The 18,397-nt window shown below is 40.9% G+C and overlaps 1 protein-coding gene and 1 long non-coding RNA gene across 4 annotated transcripts in view; one reads left to right on the plus strand and one right to left on the minus strand.

Moving 5' to 3' along the window:
- Positions 1 to 3,196: 3,196 nt before the first annotated feature.
- Positions 3,197 to 14,390, minus strand: LOC131572240 (uncharacterized). The gene is made up of 6 exons (XR_009276007.1): positions 14,335 to 14,390; positions 13,725 to 13,824; positions 6,643 to 6,707; positions 6,134 to 6,307; positions 4,118 to 4,702; positions 3,197 to 3,604 (listed from the first exon to the last, which is right to left on the minus strand). It is a non-coding gene; the product is annotated as an uncharacterized LOC131572240 (long non-coding RNA).
- GBE1 (1,4-alpha-glucan branching enzyme 1) overlaps positions 14,254 to 18,397 on the plus strand; it is a 137,130-nt gene continuing 132,986 nt past the window's right edge. For all 3 annotated transcript variants that reach the window (XR_009276006.1, XM_058825322.1, XM_058825323.1), the window contains exon 1: positions 14,254 to 14,366. Coding sequence is in view for 2 of the 3 variants with exons in the window: in XM_058825322.1 (XP_058681305.1) it covers positions 14,275 to 14,366 (92 nt within the window). In the remaining variant the exon portion in view is untranslated. The remainder of the gene's footprint in view (positions 14,367 to 18,397) is intronic.

The following is an 18,397-nucleotide window of genomic DNA, read 5'->3' on the forward strand; positions in this document are numbered from 1 at the left end:
TGCTAATCTTGGCACTGACATTGAAATTGATGTGTGGCCTTTAGGTAAGTCACTTAATCAATGTGTTTGTAAAATGAGGATAATAACATTTATTTGCCTGCCCGAAATGGATGTAGTAAGGACAGACTGGTTAGTGCTGTGAAATGCTATTTACCAGTAATTGCAAGTATTATTATGCTGTGGACTTAAACCCCTCCTTGACTGATAATTGAAATGGCTGAAACACCAAATAAAAGTCTGAAATGTAAAGGTGACAGTGGTTTCAGCTAAGGTGGGGCTGGTTAAGCTGCTTCCTTTTCATGAAGCTAATTATGCTTTAGCTGAGGCAATATACATCAAAAAATGTTTTGAGCGTGTACCTGCTTTTACTCAGAAATAGAATGAGAGGAAATATTGTGGGATTCATATTTGAGTCACTGGGTAATGTACCATTGATAATGGGTCAAGGGAGAAGCTGGGTGTAACACAGAAAAATACGTGTTCAAGGCTCTGTTCTGGGATGCAGGAACACTCAGGTGTCCTGAGAGCAGGATGAGCAGTGCAGATAAGACAGAATTAGATGCATCATTACCATTTTCAACCCAATTAACATCCCCGCTCTTCAGGATTAAATAAGGTCTGTAACTTGCCTTTTGGTATGGCAGGCTGAAAAAAAAATAAGTCCTGAGGGTGAGAATAATGAATAATGTGGTAGAGCAGTATGAAGAAGATTAGGAAATGAATTACAGTAAACTGTCTTAACTGTGAGCTGGGCTTTGAGAAATCTCCTGAGGCCTCAGACTGCCCCCTTTATCCCACAGATGTTTCTTTGAGAAGAGAGGAACATAACATGGCTGCCTGGGGTGGCTAAAGAACCAGGTCCTACAAAAGAATTATTTTTCCATCTGTAATACTGCAAAGAATCATCCTGTTACAAATAATCATGTTAGGCTGATGCAGTAGTTAAACCTAGGCTAAGGTTTCTCTACTAATAAAGGAGTTATTTGATCCCTCCTTATGCTGAGTGAAAGCTCACCAGCAGGTTAAGTGCCTCTGACTTGACTAGAAATTGGGGGAATAAGTGCTTCAGGAATGTTATAGAGATCTCACTTCATCTCCTTACTATTTTCATGGTGAATTTCTTTGAAATTTATTAAGGAAGCAGGGGCTCAGACTGTGATTGGCAATATTTCCAAGAATACATCAAAAGTTATGAAAAAAGAAGTGGTGGAATTGTTAACTTTGCCTTTCTCCAGTTTGCTTTCCAGTTTGAAGTTTTACAATCCAAACTCAGGGCAAACCCAGCCAGGGGGCTGCATCTCCAGAGCAGCAGTGAAAAATACAGTGGTTGCTGAGCAGGGCACCCGTACGGTTGGCAGGATGGTTTCCTGCATGTTTTGGAGTGGATAAACTCTTCACCAAGCTACAGAAGGAGAAACATTTTGCTTTCTTCTGTAAAACAGTTCTTGGAGAGATCACAAGTCCCTGCACAGTGGTGTGGCACCCAGAGAGAATTGTCACGCAGAGGCAAATCATCCTGTGTTAATGAGGTTAGAAACAGAGAGGTGCCTCTTTGGGGCTCATCAAAACCTGCTAGCTGTAGGACACTCAAAGTAGGAAGAATCAGATGTAGTGAAAGCCAGACATTAAAGGGATACACTCATGAGAAGGGGATTTATATTCAGAAATAAAGAATCTGGGTTGCTGTAGGCTCCTCAGGTTCAAAGGAGGGTGTCTCAGGGGAGTTCTGCTACAGTAATACGTGGGCAGAGCCCTGTCACTCAGACAGACTGCAATGAGGAGATTAGGCAGAGGCAAGGTCCAGCAACTGCTCTGATCCCATGGGACACAGTGCTACTGGATATTAAGGCATTGCTCTCTGACAGGCAGTGAATGCTTAGAAACATTTCTGGGAATATTAAGTCAAATTGAAGAACATGCTCAGTAATTTAATGTTCCTTTTGGGTCTTGATAATCATAGCCTTACAGAAAAATCACTCAGAATGGCATTTGAATAGCCATGTCAAAATGTCTGGCTGTGGCAGTGTGCTAAGTATCCACAGGTAACAGGAATATCATGCAAACTCAGTTGAAACAAGATAAAGGCACTCAATTTTCCAGATATAAACTCTAGTCCCAGATTATCATGGTTCTATGTTCAATTCAAATTCTCTCTAAAAAGAAATAGATGCTGACTTATTTAGAACAGGAATGTATATTTTAAAAAAATCTTGCTCCATTTCCCATGTTTTTATTTCATTGGACCTAGTTTTAACCAACAAGAAACTCAGCTTTCATTGATAGAGCAGCATGGTATGTCATTCTGCCAGCAAAGACACATTCACTGAGTGTTATGGTAATTAATATGTACATGAGGCATTCCATCCCCCTTTAATGAGCTATTCTTAACACCAGAAGTACTTCCCAACCCGTGACAGAAGGAGATTTAACCTTACCCTGTCAAACTTTAGAGACAGATCACAAGTGCTACAAGAGGGGGAATTCCAAGTTCATCTCAATTATGTGGCACCACATGAAATAATTATATTTGGTTACCCTTCAGAACGATATGTTCTTGAGGGGTAACTTTTATGTACTGCTCCTTCAAACATGGCTCCACTCTGAGTGTGCTGCTTTTGATTTTTAAATAGCTCACACAGCTATAACCCCTGTGTGTTATCTCTAATGATGAATAACAGTATTATATTTACAAGCAGATACCATGTTCCTGAAAGATTTTTTTCCCTTAACTATCCTGGTTTATAATGTAAGACAAAAGAAATTAAAGGCTTTGTTGAATCTTCTCGAACATAATGGAAAGTTATCAGAGAAGATTTTATACTTTTTACTAACAGAGATAATACACAATGCAAGACTTTTTTAAAAGAATGAAAGGAATAAAACTAATCAAACCTTCTTCAGTTAATATGCAAAGCACTATGTAAAACATATTAACCTTAAAGGCATAGTGTACCTGATTTAAACTCAGAGAAAAACTTGTTTCCATGTTTCTGAGTATTGAATAGGTTATAAAATTAATTTAATTTAGTACAGCAAAAAACCAGAACCCACCACAGTTACTCAGTGTTGATAAAGGTCCTGATGTTTATGAAAAACTGAACCCTGATATAAAAATGAAATCATGTGAACAAGCAGGACAGACACCAAAAGCTGAAACATTTCAGTTTATTCTAAAAATGAAAAAAACAGGGCAAGACATTTGAGTGTTTTAAATCAAATTTGCAAAACATTTCTAGATTTAAGAAAAACAGAGACAAGAGGTGATAGTTTACCTTTTTAAAATTAATAGGAATATCTATACGTCGTGGAATAGAAAGGAACTTAAGAAAAGGGAAAACATTTATTTTTCTGTTTTTGTTTTTACAGTTATAAATAATCAAGCCTTCCTTTTGCAGAAAAGGAATGGCTCCTTGTGCAGCTCCTTGCAAAACCAGGGTAGTATTTTGATGGCATTTGAATCTCATATTTCATAGTGCTGTGCCTCCATCAACATGCAATGACATCATGGAGAAACCATCATGCCTATCTCATCCATTGATATGCTGTTTAATTTTCTTCCATGTTAATTTGAAATTTCTTAGGGATGTCAATGCCACATGACTTACTGTAAAACAAAGGGGAAAAAATCAGTGTTAAATCAAAAAAGAACTAGACAAGGGAGAGGGAGAAGAACAATTTGCGAGCACATAAATCAAGAAAATAAACCTAAAGCAAAAAGTATTACTTTGGGATATTACAAATTTAGTAAAGGCAATATTTACAAAAACAGAACTAGCATGAAAATTCCTAAAACACAAAAAGAATTATACTGAAGAAGTCAGCTGAAAAGCTTTATTTTGAGCAATGTAATATAACTCATATACAGAGCTCTTCACAAGTCTTCATGTAAATCTTTTTCAGAGCTGCAAGTAACCCAGCAACTTGGACATAAACATGAAAAAAGTCCAAGAATTAATCACTTGTAGTAGTGCTAGAGTGGTTGCAAGATACCAGAGCACACATTTCTGGCAAACACAGAGAAAAGATGGACACAAGTCTTTCATTTTAAAAATTCAAAGAATGTGTATGATATTTTAGAGTGCTAAGAAAATAATAAGACATAAACAGTTGATCTTACTTTTTCCTCACTGTTTGGGTGTCTAATACATGTCCTCATTCATCAGCCCTTTTAAATGTTAGGTATATCACATGACTTGAGTCAGATTGATATTCACAGTGAGCATCTTTCAGTGTTCTGACTGGAATAACAGCTTGATTGTACAGGAGGTTACGTTCCTTGAGACTCAAGAACGACAGCAAAGTAGTCACAGTTCACAGAAATTACATGTATGTACTAAAAACAATCAGTGAAGATGTGAGTTTATTCTGAAATGACAATTAATTACAAGAAAAGGAAATGGAACACAGAAGTAAGAACATTTGGCACTTTGCAACACAAATGTCACAAAGAAAATTTTGGTGGGTACAGCTAATGTGCCTTTCAGTAAGACACACTAGTAATTTAAAGTAAGAGAAGCTAAAACATCCTATGCAGAATGACACAGTTAATACTTGCCCTTAAGTCCTGCAGAGGAAGGTTTTGTGTTCTGAGGATGATGTTCCAGATTTAGAGAATGACTCAGTTCCCTTTGCAAGTGTTCCTCGTGCACGTGTTGAATCAGATGGCAACACAGGAGGTGCTGAGGAGACAGCTGCAGGAGTGCTTAGGTCAAGAAGCAACAGATAATTCATTAATTTAAAGAGTAATTCAGTATTTTAACTGTGTGCAGCTGAAACAGCAGAAGAAAGAAACAGAAAAAATAATTCTAACAGTGTGGACGGTTATCTTATGAATGAAGAAACCTCTTTATTTGCACAAGTTAATTCCTTAACCATAGATAGTAAAAAAACCAGATACTGACAACCAAGAGACATGTCAGGAGAGGACTCTGTGGTTTATGACACTAAGCTTTAATGAGGATAAAGCATGAAAGACTTTTGAAAATATTCCTACTTTTTAGTGTACTATTCTTAATAGAGAGTATTTTTATGTCTACTACTTCACTACAACCTGACTGACCAAAGGCAGTGAACTGTATCACTGATTAAAAAAATATTAAATTTATAGGTTTTTATTAAAGCAAAAATATATATCTATAAAAATATAATAATGTATATAAAAATATATAGTATATAACAATATATCATTATATATCTATAATAAGATATATATAACCTATAACAATGTAAATGTGTAATGATAATTTTGCCTGGAACAATGTGGTATGAGTTGGTATGATAGCACAAAGCAAATGGCAGATGGGTTCCAGAGATTCAGAATAACTACAGGTCTGTGTGTTCTCATTTATCCCAACACAATTATTCACATTTCAAATTCTTTGAGAAAAAAGAACTGGAATAAAAGAAGACATAAAAATATTTCTCATTTTTTACCAGGACATAGTATTTTGAATATTTAAGTATTTCTACAGCATATTTATCAACAGTTGGCTAATGTAGAACTAGTGCACAAGTGCCACTTTCTCAAAACCCTATAATTCTATGAATCCCAGCACACAAGGATCTGATTTGCTCATGGCTCCAAAACCCATAGATATAATTTTTTTTCATAAGATGTGTTGAGATTTTAGCATAAATTTGGTAAATGCTACAAAAGCAGAATAAATTGGAAGAGATACTGGGCTTAAGTTTTTTTATATTCTATATTAAGAAATTACTGAATTGCTGACAGGCTGTAAGACAGGCCTTTGAACAATATAAACATTCATGATGTCTTCCATTTATAGATGCTTTTCCTGAGAAGCTCAATGACGAATTTGAACTTAACAATGCAATGACCTCCAGTTTTATACAGCTCTGCTGACTGTGCACTTCAGCCAAACTGCTGTGATTTTGAAAAATCAACCTGTCTCTAACCTGTCTCCTGGATTCTCCACTAAGGAATTACAGCTTCATATTGCTGAAACTACTGGTTATAGTAAAGTAAATGGTTGAGTGATAGAGGAATAAAATTGCAGAGGATGGTAGAAATCTGAGAGCCCAGGAGTAAAGATATTGTACAATGTTCAAAGTAGCTGGGAATAGGTAAGAGGGAAGCAGGTGTTGTAAGGTTTAAAAATAAAAGCAAACTTACCCAAAGCTGAAGAATTAGAATCCCTCAACCTAAACATCACTGTTTTTCTTGTGTAGGTCTCAGGGGCTGATGACTTACAAAGTCCCATCTCTTGTCTGCATCAGGAAGACTGCCAAGCTCAGGACTTAGAAGCAGGTGGAAAGGTGACCAGAACATCACAAAAGTGCGGCTTTTCTGCATTAATCAAAAAAATTATACTGCTAGAATATTTACTGGACTAACAGTAAATTCTTTTCAGTGTGTATATGGTGTAGCAAAGAAGATTTTCAGTGTAACAAACTGTGAATCCTTCTAGTTGGGTTGCTGAACAACCAAGTCTCTGAAAAAACTTTTGTAGGAGGAAGCCTAAAGTCATCACAGAAGACTGGGAACAAATGCATCAGGTGTGCAGTCCTGTTTTCTGGCCATTATCTCATTTACTATAAAATAAAATAAATTTGGATCACTAACGATCCAAGGCAGGCAGAGAGACAGTAGTTACATCAATTTATGATCTGGCTGTGACTCACCCCAGCCAAACCTTGCCGTGGCAAGTAGCAGGTTTTGTGAGGGACAGGCAAACTTTGCTGAAAATCTGAAAGAAAGAGGAGAAAACAGATGGCAGTCAGAGCAAGCTGATGATAGGTGGATACTGAATGGAAGCACCAAATCTGCTTACACTTGCTTTAAAAGCCTCTGATCATACTCCTGTGTGATTAGAGATCTCTGTCCCTTTCTCATGAGCCAGCTGAGTACAGACTCTTTTTATTATGGCTTTACCTGTAAAGGACAAAATCAGGTAGATTGATAGGGAAATCAAGGAAGGAGAAAACCAAATCCAACCTCTTACTACACATGCCCACTCTGCTCCTAGAAACACCTGTCTTCCTCTCCTTTTGTAGAAGAAATGGCTGGGCTGAGGGAATGGCACATTCAGCAGGGACCAAGACTTGGAGATGCAGATTGTTGCAATCCAGCTGTTCCTGCAGTCTCAACTGCCAGCTGTGGGCAGATATGCAACACTCTACAAGCTGGAAAAAGAGGCACACAATTTGAAAGATTGTATCATCTGGGGATGGATCACAAGCTAAAAGAAAGCAGAGACATATTAGGACCAGAAAAAGCTGTCAGTCTCTGTTTGAAGTTTATGTGGTAGAGACAGGCAAGCCTTGAATTATGACCAGAGTGTATTTTAAGTCCTGTAGTGGATGTCCTGGACACAGAAACATATTTAGCTTTAGGGCCTGTACACACTGGAACAGTACAGAAAGAGATGGCAACCCATATGAGGGAAGAAGTGATCTAGGGGACACTAAATAATAGCAGACAAGAAAAACAAAAGGTCCATCAGGGTGCATGACTCAGATGCTATAAAAACTGCTCCTTTTTTGTCAGCATTCACTCTCATAAATTCTTCTCTGGTAAAAGTGGCAATAGGGGGATGACAAAGTGAGAAGGGGCAGAAAATAGCCCATGCACATATGCAATAGTAGGACATATTGCAGTAAGTCAATAGTCAGACCTAGAACACATGGAAACAAAATAAGAAAACTGGCAAAGTGATCCTGGAATGAGCTGATCGCTAACTGAAGACTGGCATAAAGAAAAAGGCAACTAATTGCTCATGCCCCACCTTTACAGATACTAAAGGGAACCTTCCCCCCTCAGGGATGGCCTGCCCTCCTGGTGGAACTATGGGACAAGTGGAGAATGAAGAGAGAGCCTGGATGCTGCCTGAGAAGATAATATCATGCAGAAAGAAACAAAGAAGTGTGGGAGAAATCAGGAGGATTTCAAGCAGGAGAAATCAGAACTGCTGTGAGCAGTGATGATGTGTGTTGATGCCCTAATGCAGGGGCTGATGGTACAAGCAAGAGGAAATCTGCACCCAGTGGCTGCTTAAGCTAAAATGAGATTGGTCACCAATATTAACCATCTTTTGAGTAGAATTAGGTAATGGAAAACAACATTCAAAGATAATTTTGAGAGATAAACAGAAGGCTCAGAGACATCAGAAAGGAAGGGTGTTTGAGGAAAACTCACTGAGACCCATCAGCACTTCAACTATTCTAATGGAACTGGGATGCATTAACTTGGAAAACCAAAATTTACGCATATAATACATGACTGTAATTAATATATTATGCGTGAAGATTGCTATTGGGATTAAAATATAAATATTTAGCTGCTTGTTGCAAAAAAACTGTTATCTAAAAAAGTTATCTAATAATATGAAGTAAATTTTCATACTAAGTAGTAATGAAGTAGTTGTTTTATTAGTATGTACTTCAATATAAAATACTCAGGAAACAGAAATGCAGCTAATAATCCTGTATATCCTCAGAAACTCATACTGAAGGAGGTGCTGGGTGCCTGGGTAACTAAGATAACAATTAATTATATTTGCCCCTTTTATTTCTCACAGATAACACAGTTTAATCAAACCCTTCCAAATGTACCCATTCTGGAAGCTGTGTATCACTTATTTTTCTTTACTGTATAATTTTGTTAAGCTGCATACATATAGAAAAAGTGAAAGTCATACCACTTTTCTTTTAACTGAAATGCCGTGGCTGATTTTAAAAATGAGCATGATATAAATCTTTCTAATAAGAGAAAAGGGATCCTACCTAAAGGATTTATCTCTAAGCAAGAAAAAAAAAAAAAACAACTATGTGAAGACAGATTAGTTCTTCCTAATCCATGAATATTGATGTTCTCAACAAAAATGACATATATTTGTCTTGGATAAAGATTTCTATATTTATAGAAATGTAGAGTTTTGAAATGTAGAGTCTTTGCTCCAAGAAGAAAAGGTGAATCACCAAGGCATACAAAATTTCCTGTAGAAAATTGTATTGCATACAGTACAATCAACTATGGCACCAGATTACACACCTGTAAGTGTAGCTCTGTATCACTGGGACTGTGAAGGCTGAACCTTCAGTACTGGAACCTATCTCCAGTACTGGGGATATTCTAAGACAAAAAATACATAGTTTATGTATTTTTATAAACTCTTTACTTTTAAATACTGTATACTTTTAAATACTCTCCGACCCTTTTGTGTGCTAACACATTTTCTGCCTAACAAGTATGCATTGGATATATATATAGAGAGAGAGAGAGACATGCATTATTAATGAGGGTGTTGGGTTTTGGTTTATTTTCCAAACCTATCCAATATGTTGAAAAATGATAGTGTCAAAATATTCACTGGACTAACAAAAAGTTCTTAAGTTCCATATTTAGTGTTTTCTACTAACTACAGATAAGTTTTGAATATAGCATTAAGGATCTGGTCCCTGCCCTTTCTGTTCACTCAACACACTATTGGTCATACCTGAGAATTAATTGGGTCAAATGCCACCAACTCTCATTAAAAAGTAAACCAGAACTAATACTGACAAGATCTAAAAGGCTGTCTATGGAAAGCATTTTGGACGTCCAAAAATTCTGCATTTCACACACACTTTGCACCAGATCCATCTGCTTTTCCTGCGGTAAACTCAGGAGAGCTTTGAGTTCATGAATACAACTGAGGTACTGTTCTGCTTTTTGAAATCTAAAATACTTCTATACATACTAATGAATTTATATTGACAGAGCTGTCAGAGCATTAGCAGTATGCATCTCCTTTCTTCTCACCTCACTTGACCTCCCCAAGGATTAGATGTGTTACCCTCTGAACGATTATCTGGCAACCTCACTTTCTTTTCTGAGTAAAAGGCCAGGCAGCCTGAATGCTTCAGGACTATGAAACCAAGAAACACCCAAGGTAAGATCATTCCTCAAGGGTTTTAGGAAAGACCTGACAACGAACAGCAAGAAAACAAAATTGCTGCTGATGCTGTGGGGTTTCATTCTCAGTTCTGACTGTATTGGATAAAAGGAATACGGTATTTGGCAAGTGTTAATAAGTTGCTTGTTAAATGTAATATATTGTTACAGGAGCTGCTGCAATAATAGCAAGAATGTTCCTCTGGGGCAACTATTCCAGAGAGCTCAAGATACTTATTTTCTAAGTGTTGGAGATGAACACACATTGGTAAAACAGAGGGGACAGCCACAAAGTATTGTGGTATGGCATTAAGGAGAGAGTCCAGAATGTTTTTTGTTCTTCCTCCAATGCATAAACACATATGCAAACACCAAGAAATTGTAGTAAGTTGTAGAAAGTTGTTACTATTGGCAGTAATTACTTTTGAGAAATACAGAAGGCATACAACAGACAGAGTATCTGCAACACCCAAAATATTATGAAATTCCTGAAGGTTTTATTTGTGTTTTGCATCTGTGAACTGTTTTACAAATTCTTAGTTGATTTTTTTAGTAAGACTCATATACATTTTCACAACAAATATTGTTCTACATCTGGATGTTTTAAACTTGGTATCACACTTTCAAGTGTCTTGTGTAAACAACTTTGAAATATATTTACATTTTTTTATAATTTATTATACAAAATAAGGACACCAAAGCATAATCACACTGCAGTATTGTGAAAACAAGAAGCAAACATTATTTAGGACCATGAGGTTGTTGGAATGTGTTTTTATTTTGCTCTGAATGGCAAGTGAAAACAGCATTTCCATCAGCTCTGCTTACTGGACTCTTACAACACTGAAACTGGCTTTTTAGTGTTTCAGATTGTGTATTTGTTTTGATCTTTGAAGATGTGTTGTTATGTAAAGCTCCTGAAACATGACAGGGGAAAGGTGATACCTTAAAAGACAGTATCAATACCCTACATTTCTAATAAACCCCCAACTTAAAATTCTAAACTAATAGACATACCAAAAGATACCTGTTGCAATTTGCTTGTTTGCTGCAATTTTCAAGGACAGATGCTTTGTTCTTCACATGTAATCAATCAGTTGAATCCTTGCTGTAGTAAAGTTTTACTTATGGAAGAGTGATGTGGTGTCTGGCAGCAGCTGTGCAACACTGACCATTTCCTTTCTCCTATGTGTCTCACCTTGGCAAATCCAAAGATAGGGATAAGTCTCATGGGACCATGGAATAGCTTGTGTTGGAAGGGACCTTTAAAGGTCACCTACTACAGCCACCCTGCAGTGAGCTACAGCTCCATGCCCAATCTTTGACCCCTCTGGGAAGACTACTGAGATAAAGGATAGTTATTTTTTAAGGGGGGCTTTGCTTTGGATCTGAATGACAACCGTGCAGTTTATTTCTTATGGATCCTTGAACAAATAACATGGGGAAGCTTGGCTGGCTGATGTGGCAAGATAAGCTAATTTTCTTTACTCTTTGAACTTCACTTTGCTTTAGGAACTGAATGTGAAAAAACCAGTCCAGAAGTGGGAGGTTGCAATGGGTTGGCACCCATAACATGCTCAGATGTCTGAAATGTCCCTAAAGGACAGGGGCGCCTTCAAGAATCCATTTTTCCGGAACACTGAAGCACAAATCTTCCTTTCCCTGTCCACAGGAACACCTTTTCTTGATAGTTTGCAATATGAGATCCAGTACAGGCACAAGTCACAGGTTCTCAGCTCTTGCTCATGGACTATCTCTCATCTGGAAGTCAAGGGTAGATGCAATGCCAATAAAAATATGTATCTCCTCATATGCAAGCAAACACAGTGGGCCAACCATACCCAGATGTAAAGTGACTTTCAGGAAAAGGAGCTGGGAGGAGTTCTGCCCAAACTAAAAGGATAACAAGTCTTGATACAGCCTTTAAGTATTGAACTGAACCATACAAAGGACATGCCTTGTGACTTGTCACTTTGAGAGATCAGCAACTCTTCAGTGTTGTCAAAAAGTTAAAAAATGTCCTGCTGCCTTTGGTACCTGCCATCTCACACAGGTTAAACTGTGGGATTAGGTAAATATCTATATTAGCTGCAGTGCAGAAGCCTGTACCCCAAAGACAACTTAGACAAGCATTTTACAGAGCCAGGCCAGGACCAGGGCCCAGAACTGCTCTAAGCCACTTGGTTTAGAAGAACCTGGAGCTCAGGTGTTGGCTCTGTAAGAGCCAGTCAGAGGTAAGAGAACTCACAGATCCATTCTGGCTGAAATATGAAAATAAACTATTGATGAGGGAGAATCTGAACCAGTGCCTTATTGAAGAAAAATTTTTTCCCTTAGTTCCTATAGTTTATCATCTCTGTCATGTTTTGCAAAGCAAATGCAATATATTAGTGAATCAAAATGGAGGTGCTGCATGACAGGAGTGGACATTTTTCTCTTCAAAATTTAGGTTTATCTTTGAACTTTGCATATTAAAAAGACATCTAAATTGATTTTATAAATTTAACTATACAGTTACTTCTAAAGAACCACTCTGCAAAATTTTAAAGGATACATAACTTAAACATGAACATCCTTTGAAAGACTACTTTGGAGTAATTGATATACTCCAGCCCCACTGGTAACTGGGTGCCAGACACATGCCTTAGACACCATTCTTATGTGATCCACTGCTGTCCCCATAAAAGAGCAGTTATTCCCAACAGTCCTCCTCTTTCTGTTTCTACTGGCAGCAGCAGCTGGCAGCTTTGTATCCATCCCTGACAAATGCACAAAGACACATTCAGCTGTTGGGACAATATTCATTGTCTGAACTGTCGGTTTTGCCTCCAGGTAGAGGATTAAATGGCACTGTCCTGAGAGCCAACCTCAGCTCATGGTGGGAACACCAGGATCATGGTGTAATCAGTGATCAAAATAACATATGCCTTAGTATCTTGCAGTTACTTGTGACAAAGCAGGCAGATAAAATCATGCCCAAGTTGTAAAATGAAACATGAGTAGATACAAATGGTATGCTTATTCATATTTTGGTTCTTAAAGTGTTAAATATATCACTGGGGCTTTGTCTGTTATAGGGGCTATTTGCAGAATTTAACTTCCTGAAGTTCAAGGACTTTTGCCTGTGTAGTCAGAAACTGCTACAGGGAAGGAAATAGAGTGTAGTTAAGTGTGCATGCACTGTTGATGAAACAAATCATTATGGAAACTTTCACTGTAGCCAGTTTTAGGAGAAGTAATAAATGAACTGTTAGTGTTCATCAGACACGGTGCTGTTAGTCATCTGGCAGACAGGAGAAACAGCACCTCAATTCAGAGGAAGCCAAGATAGGGGTATGAGTCTCAAACTGAAGACAACAATTTTGGAGATGGTTGTGGGAATGAGTTAAGGTGTCTGGAAGCTGAAAAGTTTCTAAACTGTGTCTGAAAAGCATTCAAAAGAAGCCTCTAAATAAACTTTCTCACTACCTATCAAAACAAAGCAAAATTGCTGGACCTTAAATAAAAGTGCTCAACGCTGGCCTAGAGGCATGGTCAGGCTGGTGATTAGTTGCCCTGGATATTTGGTGACCTATCCAAAAACAAGACGTTGCTGTTAGCTCAAAAAACTTCCACAGCAATCTACCTGTGCTATTCCGGTTTTGATCTGTACTAGGATCGGCTGGACTAACCTTACCACGTTTGGAATTTATGTGTCTGACAAAGCAACATTTTGCTGTGCAGACACGGAGTTTATGAGAACTCAGGGATGTCCCCAGTCTTGTTCTGCTGAGCTGTCTGTGAGCACGTCAGCACCCTATCAAACAGCGGAGAAATTTATTCCAGCACTCACGATGATGCCAAATCTGCTTTGGGGGGTGTTGCTGTTGGCCGGGGTGCGCAGTGGGCTTTGTGTGTGTGGGAACACAGAGTTCACCCGGGCATCCGACACGCTGAAAAAGACATCAAAGAGCCACTAAGAAAACAAACTGGGGCACTGCCGAGCCACGGCAGGCAGACATCCCCCTCCTGTCCAGCGGTTCGGCTCCCACAAATGCTTTTTTTTTTTTTTTTTCGTGTCGCAAGTTTTTTTATTTCCTCTGCTGTCACCCCATGCGGTTCGGAGGTCGGCGCTTTTTCGCGGCCCCTTCATGTTCCGCGGGGCTGCGGGACCGAGCCCATCGCTGAGGGGAGGCCGGGCTAGGCCGGGTCAGGCCGGGCATCCCCGGCGTCCCTCCCGCAGCCGCGGAGCCCCGGCCCCGCCACACCGCGGGCGGGGAGAGGCGGCGGGGGCGGCCCCGGGCGGTGGGCGGAGAGAGGCAGGGGCTCCCGGCCGCCCGCCCGGCCCCCTCCCCGGCTGTATTTAGCGGCACCGCGGATCACGCGGAGCCCGCGGCGGCGACATGGCCGCCGCCAGCACGGAGCCGCCCAGGCTGAAGCAGCTGCTGGAGCGGGACCCTTACCTGGAGCCCTTCCGGACCGACTTCCAGCGCAGGTACGGCAGCGCGGAGCGGCCGCCTCCGGGGGCGCCGGGCCGGGCCGTGTCCCCTCCCCCTCACCGCTCTCCCCTCCCCTCGGCCGGGGCGGCTCCGCTTCCCTTCCGCTTCCCTTCCGGCGGATCCGCGGCCGGGGCTCGGCAAGGCCTCCCGGGCCGGGGCGCTGCAGGGAGGCCCGGCCCGCGGACATCTCCGCCGGCCTGGCGGGGCCGGGCCGGCCCGTTCCGACCCGGGGCTGCGGCCGCGGGCCCTGCCGAGAGCGGCGGGGAAGGGGGGGAGGCGGTGCCCGGGCCAGCCGGGCCCGTGGGGCGCAGCCAGGACAGCTTGCGAGAATCACCGAGTCACAGAAGGGTTGGGGTTGGAAGGGACCTTGAAGATCATCTGGTTCCAGTCGTCCTGCCGTGGGCAGGGACACCCATCACTTGTTCAGGTTGCTTAGAGCTGCATCCAGCCTGCATTTGAGCTCTTCCAGGAATGGGAACCAAGTTCACTGGTTAACGTGTTCCAGTGCCCCACCACTCCTACAATAAAGAAGTTTTTCCTAATATCTAATCTGAGCCTACTCCTTGCATGAACCTGTCTCCCCTTGACCTGTCGCTGCATGCAAATAGTCTGGTCCCATCTTTCCTGTAAGCTCCCTTCAGGTACTGTGAGGGTGCCGTTAGGTCACCCCTAAGCCTTTTCTTTCACTGGCTGCACAATCCCAGTTCTCTCAGCTTTTTCTCATGGGAGAAATGCTTCATCAGCTTGGTGGCCTCCTCTGGACTCGTTCCAAAAGGTCAGTGCCCTTCCTGTGATGGGGATCCCAGAGCTGGATGCAATCAGGATTGAGGGTGATGCACTGAGCTGCTATCACCAACAAAAGAGTTTAGCTGCAATAATCTGTAAATAAACTGCTCCTGAATCTCGTCTCTCCAGAGAATTTTCCTGCAGGCGCATGTTTTGAGGTGTCCCTGAACCGCCAGCTCAGCTGTTCGGCGGACCTGCAATGCATGAAGTAGCAGAGTGTGCATTAGGTTGGTGCCAGGTTGCTGGGCTGAGCATCCCTTTTTCTGTGCCTCTCGCTGGGAGCTGTGACACCAACCCTCTGTCCAGGGCCTGGGTGAGAGTTTGCTAGCAGCAGGCTGGGTAGGAGGAGGCCTGAATCCTGCAGAGCCAGGCTGCTGGCCTGGAAAAGCTGCTGAAACCTCACCCGCCGATTGAACACAGTCATTGGGAGCTTTTATGTTGCACATTTATGTTGTGTTTCACTAATAGTCCTCTGGCAATCAAAATAATTGTAGTACTGACTAATGCCCTGTGTCCCAGAAGTCTGGAAAAGCCTCTGTGTGTGAGGGATGTAAAAAGGAATATAATTTTTTTTTTTATTTTTCAGTCTTTGCCTTTTTTTTTTTCCTGTTCCTATAGTCTACGTGCTTTAACGTTACCAGGTGTCCTGTTGCATTCTGGTATTGAATAGTGGTAAGTCTGGATCTTATAAAATAGGATTAAGGATTGAGTAAACTATTAGTCTGACTTGCAGAGCATTTTCTCAAACTAATCTCTTAAAGACAGAACAGCTGAGGGTTTTATACAGTGGTTCCTGACAAGCTCCTGGCCATATACATGTAGTGCTGTAAAATACCTAATTTTTACAGTAGGGAGCCAGGGTGTAGGAATTAATAAATGGGCAGATCTTGCTCTTAATAAAAGTATTCATTAAAACATTTGGTGTCCCCGAATGTGCCTGCCATCAAAACAGTCATATTGTGGATAGTGCTGTTTGTATATTTGAGGATAGTGTGACTGTACTGAATACATTGAGTTTGCAAAACTTTTCTGTCCTCAGGTTTTGTGCATCTGGAGCAGAGAGCTTCAGATGGTCTCGTCCCTTTCTCGTCCCTTTCTCGTCCCTTTCTCGTCCCTTTCTCGTCCCTTTCTCGTCCCTTTCTCGTCCCTTTCTCGTCCCTTTCTCGTCCCTTTCTCGTCCCTTTCTCGTCCCTTTCTCGTCCCTTTCTCGTCCCTTTCTCGTCACTTTCTCGTCACTTTCTCCTCATTTGCTGTAGAATTACCGTGGTAGCATGTATCCTGTTAAGTTTTCCTTTATTCTTTGAAATTAATTTTGTGGCAATCTGTGATAAACTGGATGATTTATTCTAAGCCCAAAGAAGCAGCTCATCCTGTGGATGGTGGAGAGTGCCAGGGAGGAGTTGTAAGCACAGGGAAATGCCTGTTAGTGTCTGCAATGCTCATTGTGGTTTCTGTGAATTGTGATTCAGTCTATGTTGAAAGGCTTTGGGTGTGTTTTGTCAAGAGTGCCCAGGAGAAAGGAGTTTTGCAGCCTTAATGCTGTTTGTGTGAAGAATCAGTTCTTTAGGGCCTCCAGTATATGGGATTTGCTCACTTTGCTGGGAGAGGTGGTGAACAGCCCTGCACAACTGTGTGCACCGTGTCAGGAATCCTTAGCAATGTGGAACTATGGGATCCTTGTTCCAGGCTGAAGGATGCTGATGCATTTAACTGGTGGCTCTATGCCCCATGACTGTGGTGTGGGACTCATTAAATCACTCAGTGGATCTGGTTGTCCACACCATAGTGCTGCAGGAAAAGGTTGTGATGAAGCTGCCAGGAATATGTGCTGTTAAGCAAATCTGTGTGTTAAGAGTTGATTGTTTGTCAGCTGTTTGCCATAGCCTCATCATAGGTAGGACAGAAGGACTAAATTAGCGATTAATTTAGTTTTGTAGAGTAGGGAAACTGGGTAGAAATGATGCCACTCAACTGCTGAACCAGTGACAATCTGTTCATTATTCCTTCTGTTACTGTTGACTGACTTTCTCTAACTTTGTTTTGGATACCTCTGCCCAGTGACATTTTTATTTTTACCCTTGAATATTTTAGACAGAAAAAGTACATGCAGTCTATCAGTTCAAGTGGTTGAGTTTTTCCTGATGAAGGGAATGGCAGGCAGATTTGATGCCTGGCACTCAGTAGCACGAGAAGTATTTTACTTGCTTGGATTAGGAAGCTTTGAGAAAAAATAGAAGTGAAATAGACTTCATCAAATACAATATATGTGGATGCATTTCCTGTAGTAGTCTGAATCTTTTAAAGTTTGCAATGATATTGACCTTACTTAATATTAAACCAAATCATCATGGAGTCATGGAAATTTTACAGCTTATAATTATCACAATGTGTATTGCCTAAAGAAATAAAAATTGGGGCTTTTGACAGAGGATTAAGGATGCTTGAGAAACAAAGCTTTTAAGCATTTGTTGGTGAACATCATTATATTATGCCTTGTGCAGTAAGATGTGAAACAGTCCTCCCTTTATCTTGCTCAGTAAAAGTTCTTTTGTAGAAGTGTTGAGAAATAAAGGACTTGGTGTTTAATCTTGGCAGAGACATCAGCAAGTTGCTGAGTTGCCCTTTGGGCTTGGGTCTATCAGCTCCCTTATCTATGGCAGGGTATTAGCATGGCCAGGTGATTGTTAGTGGAGAACTTTGTAGCTGTGGCTGCACAGGTGTCCAGGTTCTTCTCACACTCACAGACTGACCATTTCTGCTGTTAGATTTGGCTGCTCAGGACCTTGTTGGGTTGGGTCTCTGAGAATGTGTTTCCTCAGCCTCTTGGAGCAGCCTCTCCCTGTGGTTGGCTACCCAAATTGTGGAAAATTCTTTTTTAATACTGTAACTTGATGCAACCTTGTTGCTTCTGGTCTGCTTTCCCTGTTTTCCTTGGAGTGCAGCCTAGCTCATTATTTTCTTTAGTTACTCTCAGCTATCTGTACCTGTAGATAGCTTAAAAGCTGAGTGGATGTAAGCAGCCCATGCCTCCTCAAGTTAACTTCTGCTCATCTGTTTTGAAGAACCCCATCTCTCAGGCCCTGCCTGTGTGCCATAGGTAGACAGACCAGAAAATAAAAAGCTGTCTTTTGGAGAGGTTCTAGTTGTTCCTGCTCATCAATGCCTTGCTGGGGGTCACACCTGCCTCTCCTGCCCTGCCCTGTGCTCCTTCACCCACAGGATGGTGACCAGGTATGCACAG

The sequence above is a fragment of the Ammospiza caudacuta genome, chromosome 2 (assembly GCF_027887145.1).
Source record: "Ammospiza caudacuta isolate bAmmCau1 chromosome 2, bAmmCau1.pri, whole genome shotgun sequence".
NCBI lineage: Eukaryota > Metazoa > Chordata > Aves > Passeriformes > Passerellidae > Ammospiza > Ammospiza caudacuta.